General features: G+C 48.2%; 1 protein-coding gene across 3 annotated transcripts in view; it reads left to right on the top strand.

Annotated features, from left to right (window-relative positions):
* Nucleotides 1–4,615: 4,615 nt before the first annotated feature.
* The window catches only part of MFSD1 (major facilitator superfamily domain containing 1), a 73,162-nt gene continuing 71,022 nt past the window's right edge, over nucleotides 4,616–6,755 (top strand). Inside the window, exon 1 of one of the 3 annotated variants that reach the window (XR_003858549.1) lies at nucleotides 4,616–4,891. Coding sequence is in view for 1 of the 3 variants with exons in the window: in XM_029615149.1 (XP_029471009.1) it covers nucleotides 4,720–4,891 (172 nt within the window). In the remaining 2 variants the exon portion in view is untranslated. The remainder of the gene's footprint in view (nucleotides 4,892–6,755) is intronic. The other 2 variants (XM_029615149.1, XM_029615150.1) reach the window with 2 other exon arrangements.

Below are 6,755 nucleotides of genomic sequence, written 5' to 3'. Positions count from 1 at the left end.
GGGATCATATATTTTTTATTGAAGGAATATTGGTTACCCAGCAAGCATTAAGAGACTTTCAATGTATTTATTTTGTTTTGGGAAATACCACATTGTTCAGTATACATTTCTGCAGAAAATGGACATCAATATGATCCCTTATGAAATGGGACTGCTAAATATTTAATACTTTATTTGAAATATAATATTTTATTTGAAACATGACTGGATATTTGGCAATGGTTAATAGCCTCTACACTGTGAGTTTCAGTGATGGGAGTTTGTGCTCATAAGATATGAAGCATGCTCACTGATGAGAGGAACAGCCCTCTGGTTCTATTTAGGCAATGCAGAGTTCAACAAACCTTTCCATAGAAGATGGATATGGCTGTGATCTTCCAATCAGAAAGGAATGCTGCAAATCTAATATTTTATTTGGAATAAAAATGAATCTGACTGGGAAGAACATAAGAACATGCCATATTGGCTCAGACCAAGGGTCCATCAAGCCCAGCATCCTGTTTCCAGCAGTGGCCAATCCAGGCCATAAGAACCTGGCAAGTACCCAAAAACTAAGTCTATTCCATGTTACTGTTGCTAGTAATAGCAGTGACTATTTTCTAAGTCAACTTAATTAATAGCAGGTAATGGACTTCTCCAAGAACAAGATGGCGCTGATGGCCATGTAACAGGGGCTGACCAATGGCACCGGTAGCCCCTGTGACATAGTATGGGCAAAGGCTATCAGCGCCATTTTGATCGAGGTAGGCCCAAAAGTCAGACGGCAAGGAGGGAGAAATCCCTCGCAGGAGCCCGCTGGACCACCAGGGATGTTAGTAAGTCTTGGGGGGAGATCGGGATGGTTGGGGGGGGGGGGGGGTTGTATTACAGTGAATTTTAATGCTTGGGGTGGTTTTTTATTTAAAAAAATAAAATGTGCCCCTCTCCCCGTACAAACCCGAAAAACTAATTTTCCTGGTTTCGTCATCCCCCCCCCCCCCGAAATGTGACGAAATAGGAAATATTGTCTCTATTTCCTATTTCATCACAAAATGCATGCACATCCCTAGTGATGCCAGCTTTTCCCTTTGTTCTAGTTTAAAAGCTGCTCTATCTCCTTTTTAAAGGTTAGCGCCAGCAGTCTGGTTCCACCCTGGTTAAGGTGAAGCTCATCCCTTCGGAAGAGACTCCCTCTTCCCCAAAAGGTTTCCCAGGTCCTTACAAAACTGAATCCCTCTTCCTTACTCCATCGTCTCATCCACGCATTGAGACTCCGGAGCTCTGCCTGCCTCTGGTGACTTGCGCGTGGAACAGGGAGCATTTCAGAGAATGCTACCCTGGAGGTTCTGGATTTAAGTTTTCTACCTAAGAGTCTAAATTTGGCTTCCAGAACCTTCCTCCCACATTTTCCTATGTCGTTGGTGCCCACATGTACCATGACAGCTGGCTCCTCCCCAGCACTGTCTAAAATCCTATCTAGGTGACACATGAGGTCCGCCACCTTCACACCAAGTAGGCATGTTACCAGGCGATCCTAATGCCTGCCAGCCACCCAGCTGTCTACATTCCTATTAATCGAATCACCAACTATGATGGCTGACCTAACCCTTCCCTCCTGGGCAATAGGCCTTGGAGACACATCTTCAGTGTGAAAGGACAATGCACCACCTGGAGAGCAGGTCCTTGCTACAGGATCCTTTCCTGCTGCACCAGGTTAATGTTCTCCGATCATGAGACCTTCTTCTTCCAAGAGAGCATCAGGGCTGCCTGTCTGAGGTTGGGTCTTGGCTACTATGTCCCTGAAGGTCTCATCTATATACCTCTCTGTCTGCCTCAGCTCCTCCAGGTCTGCCACTCTAGCCTCCAGAGATCGTACTCGTACTATGAGAGACAGGAGCTCTTTGCATCGCATGCACATGTACAATTTCTCACCGGTGGATAAAAAAATCATATATGTGACACTCAATGCAAAAGTCTGGGAAGCCTCTCTCTTGCTGCTGTACTGATGCCTTCATCTCAAATTTGTTCAATTCCTAAAATAGCGTCCCTGGTACCTCCTGGCTGAGGCTCGCCAAATGTAACCGTCTCTAATCTCAGAAAGGAGGCCCAGACAACTGATCCGTAAAGATAGACTTTTATTGCCAGCAAGATGCAGCTAAGACAAAGGCCTAGTACAACTGCATGCCCCTCCCCTCCAGGAGCAGACTCTTATGCACTTTACAGTTCTTATCTTTTACACATGCGTTCTAAGCATTGCTGAGCAAGCATATTCCGGCTGAAGGGGCTACTGACCCCCTCCCTAGACACCCTGGAACTTTCGTGAAACTTCTCCCATGTTCTGCAGGAGAGGCTGCTGGGACTTGCAGTTCTGGAAAGGAATTCGCGAGTCTGCAGTAATACAGCCCATCACATAATATATCCATTGTTCTAATCTAGGTTACAGCAGTGAAAGCTTATCAGAGAATAAGAACAGCGAAGCCAAAAAAATGAAAATGTGCAATGTGCTGACAGAGAGTTTCTCAATGTCCTAATTACAGCTGTATTGCAGACTGTAAGTAAACCCGTCATGAAGCAGGGAATTCTGGTACATGAAGTCCTGTTTGGCAGGAGTTTCAGGTTGGCCTTTGTCAAGTTGTAGCCTTCAGACCCCTTCACTATCATATCATTTATATGGTAACTAGCCGTTAAGCCCGTTAAAACGGGTGAGATTCCATCGTTCAGACCGGCACGGTTAGAGCCGCTCTGTTCTCCACAACTTCCCTTTTCCTTCCATCCCCTCCCACCTCCTCCACAACCCTTTCCCCTCTCCCAGCCCTCCTCCACCACTCTTTTTTCTCTTCCCCAGAACTTCTTACCCTTCCCACTTGTTCAGTCATATCCTCTTCCCTTTTCCTTTCCCTCTCACCTTCCCTTTCCTTCCCCTTCTCCCCTCTCCCTCAGCCCTCCTCCACTCCCTTTTTCTGTATTCCACAACTTTACCCTCCCCACTTACATCCTCTTCCTTCCCCTCCCACTTCCTCCACAACCCTGTCCCTCTCCCTCAGCCCTCCTCCCTCCCTCTTCTTCTCTCTGGCCCGCCTGACACTTAACCGCCGCTGCTGCTCTATGGGAGATCTCCCGGGGAGGGGGTCTCTCTCTCGCGCGGGGAGAAGCAGCGGCGGCACAGACACAGAAATGGGAGGTCGCCGGGAGTCTCTCTCGCGCGTGCGCCTCACGGTGATGAGGCGCACGCGCGAGAGAGACTCCCGGCGACCTCCCATTTCTGTGTCTGTGCCGCCGCTGCTTCTCCCCGCGCGCGAGAGAGAGACCCCCCGGAGACCTTCTGTGCTGCCGCCGCTCCTCTTCCTCGCACTTCCAAGACAGCCGTCGGCTGGGCTCCCCTCTGACCGACGTGCTCTCACGCATGCACAGTAGAGCTGCTCTCTACTGCGCATTTGCGGCACGTCGATCCAAGCCCATTTATATGATAGATTTAGTTGAAATTCTGCAGGGATTTCTTTAGCCACATAAAGCCCTTGCAACTTTTTCTTGTAATGTCGTTTACAGCTATTTTAAATGCAGTGATGGAATGTATGGGAATGTCACTTTGTCTTGTCCCCTTCCTCCCTAGCTTGACCCTCAAATCCTTCTATCTAAAACAGTGGTTCTCAGCAGATGTGTTGGGACACACTGGTGTTTTGCAGGTCCTGGGAGCTGTGTTACAGGGCCAGCTGATGGCTGCCTCCTTATGAGTCTGGGTGGGCTATTGCTGTTTGAGTTCTTGGAATTATGGGAGGTTTGCTGCACATGTGCTGAGTGGTTTTTTTTTTTCAGGTTTTATATTTTACAATGCACCAGGTAGTAAGGGAGTTTGTGTTTCCGTTATTGAGCTAGCACCAGAATCAGGATCTTTTTTTCTATAGTGAGCTGTATTTGAAATAGCCCAGTTCTGCTGTGCATCCATTGTTTGAGGATGGTGGGTCTGTGTTCCTGTGGATGCAGAGAAATGTCTACATTCAGCCCCGTGATGCTCAGGTGCTCAGTGTCTCACGCCTGTAGGCATTATCTGCCAGGTGTGTCCCAATAGAAAAAAGGTTGAGAACCACTGGTCTAAAAGACACCCGTATAAGACGTGACTGCTGCTCAGATTCAGGAGATTGCAGGGGAGGCGAGGAGGAAGAGAAAGGGGTTTTATGAGTGAGGCGGCTTGGGGCGAGGAGTAGCTCCTTCACCACGAATTCAATCCATGTCAAGGACGGGGTGGAGAGAAACGGCACCATATATGCCTCAACCAACCCAGCTGGAAGGATATTCCACGGGCATGCATGCGATATCAGAAAGACAAAAACAGGCAACTACCCTCCCACCTGTCTAAAGATAATTTGCTGATTATACTGGGATAAAATAATGTTTCCACTTTTCAACAGCTGATTTACTGTAGGACACTGAGAAGATTAATAGTGGGGTAGAAATGAAAACAAAATAGCTCTCCATGTAGCGTCACTGTCCGCAGGCTCCGCCTCTTCTCCCTGCCTTCACGTGACCTGGGCGGCGTCACGTGACAGACCGGGCGCGCGGCTGGGGCGGCGTCACGTGACAGACCGGGCGCTCGGCTGGGGCGGCGTCACGTGACAGACCGGGCGCGCGGCTGGGGCGGCGTCACGTGACAGACCGGGCGCGCGGCTGGGGCGGCGTCACGTGACAGACCGGCTGGGGCGGCGTCACGTGACAGACCGGGCGCGCGGCTGGGGCGGCGGCGGCATGGCGGAGAGCGAGGAGCGAGAAGGGCTGCTGGACGGGGACGGAGATGGGGCTGAAGCCGGTCAGCTGCGGCCCTCCGTCAGCAGAAGCGGAGGGACGTCGGCCCTGTGCGACCCCGGCCGCTTGGCTCACCGGCTGCTGGTGCTGACCATTATGTGCTTCCTGGGCTTCGGTGAGTGACGGTGCCAGCGGGGGACAGGACTGGGCGAGGGCGAGGGCGGCGGGGCTCCTCTCGCTGTCTCCCTCCGGTCAGGGAGCTGGGGAGACGGGAAGAGTCTCTGCCTGTGCACTCCACGTATCAAGTAGAGAGGTTGCCCTGCTAGTCCACGTGCATGAACGGTAATAAAGGCAAACGGAACAAAAAATAAGGTGGAACTAACCTCATATAGGTTTTGCCTAGTATTTACCAGACATACTCACAAGCTGCATTATAAAGCATTTAGCAGGCTGTCCTGCTCTCACCCCCTGTGCAGTTCCTTATTTTTCTCTTTTGACTTGCTAAAGTTTTAGTATTGTCTAATGTTGTTTAGCCTCAAATCTTTAAGGTTTATTTCATTCAAGGAATGGAAACAAAAGCAAACTGGCCGCATTAAAGAGTTAAGTCTCTAAGCCTGATGCTAAAATCGCTTTTGGAGCCCTAGTCAGTAAGATCTGTAATGTACTAAAGGGTTTGTTTCCTCATTACGGGGCAGTTATCAACAGTGTCCCCATGTTGATGTAAACTCTGCAAATACTTTTACCCATGGGCTCTGCACTTGCAACCACATGGAACATTTGGTCCGCCCAGCAAGCTTATGGTAGCATCTGCTGAGCCATATGGGTCACCCCATATTTTTCAGTTTCCCAGGTCGTCTGTCAGGGCTCTTGTTGGTTGCTGTCTGAGTCCATTCCCATTATCTCTTACTGTTTAAGCAGAGAGCAATGTTGGAGTTGCATTAACATATCAGGCTTATTGGTTAAGGGTAGTAACTGATGCATTAGCAAATTATCTCCATGCTTGTCTTCTCAGACAGTAAAATTCAGTGGCCTTGTTGGTTGCTGTCTGAATCTACTTCTCCTTTTCATCTCTTCCCCCTGCCATTGAAGCAGAGAGCAATAATTAAGTTGCATCACCAGTATGAAGACTTATTGGTTAAGGGTAGTAACCACCAAACCAGCACGTTATCCCCATGCATAGTTTTGTATAATGAAAGCTATGTACTTTTTTTTTTTTTCCATTCTCTGCTCTCTCCTATCCCTGGGAATGCTTCTAGTTATGTGTATAAAAGTATACATGTTGAGAAATATGGATACTTCTACCTGCGTGCAGGGATGTAATAACCCATTTCTGTATATAATGCAGTTTTACCTTTAGAAATGCTTTGATGCCCTCTGATATCTATGAGGGGAAAATGCTTAGTACAGAAGGCCCTAAGTTTTTGACATTTAGAGTGCACCCATGCTAGGAGGAGAATGTGCACATAGTACATGTCAATAGGTAAGGCAGGATTAGCATGGGGGATCTTCCCCCATCAAGCTTTCTGCAGTATTGCTGCATAGTTCTTCATATCCTTATTCCCTCAGTTCAAGATAAAACACTGGCTGGTCTGCTGTCCTGTCCGCCTTCCCTGGCCAAAGAAAAAGGCTTCTCTGGAAGCCACCAGAACATCTCTACCCTCTTATCATTTCAGAGATCTTGCCAGTCTTCACCAGCACCACCTAATAGTACACTGTAATGTATTGAGCTACATGCAGACAGGCTAACATTTGCCCTGAAATGGAGCTAAATTTACTCTTCGCTTGATGGCCTCACCAACTTCAGTGGTCCTTTGTGACTAAGATGATAAACTCATTGTCACCCTATTTGCCTATGCATGTGCCTGCACAATAATCTTTGGTGTTCACATGCATATAGATTTAGCATGGGGTTTCACCCATGCTAAATTGTTAATGACTAGCCTACTGCAAGTTATGTGATAGAAGTTTCATAAATCAGCCCATATGGTTGCCAAATTTCACATGCTGCTTTGAGAAACATTTTCTCACATACATGGTGA

This window comes from Rhinatrema bivittatum, chromosome 9, assembly GCF_901001135.1.
Source record: "Rhinatrema bivittatum chromosome 9, aRhiBiv1.1, whole genome shotgun sequence".
Taxonomy (NCBI): Eukaryota; Metazoa; Chordata; class Amphibia; order Gymnophiona; family Rhinatrematidae; genus Rhinatrema; species Rhinatrema bivittatum.
Note: the sequence above shows the minus strand (reverse complement) of the source record. Positions and strands in the feature narration are given on the sequence as shown.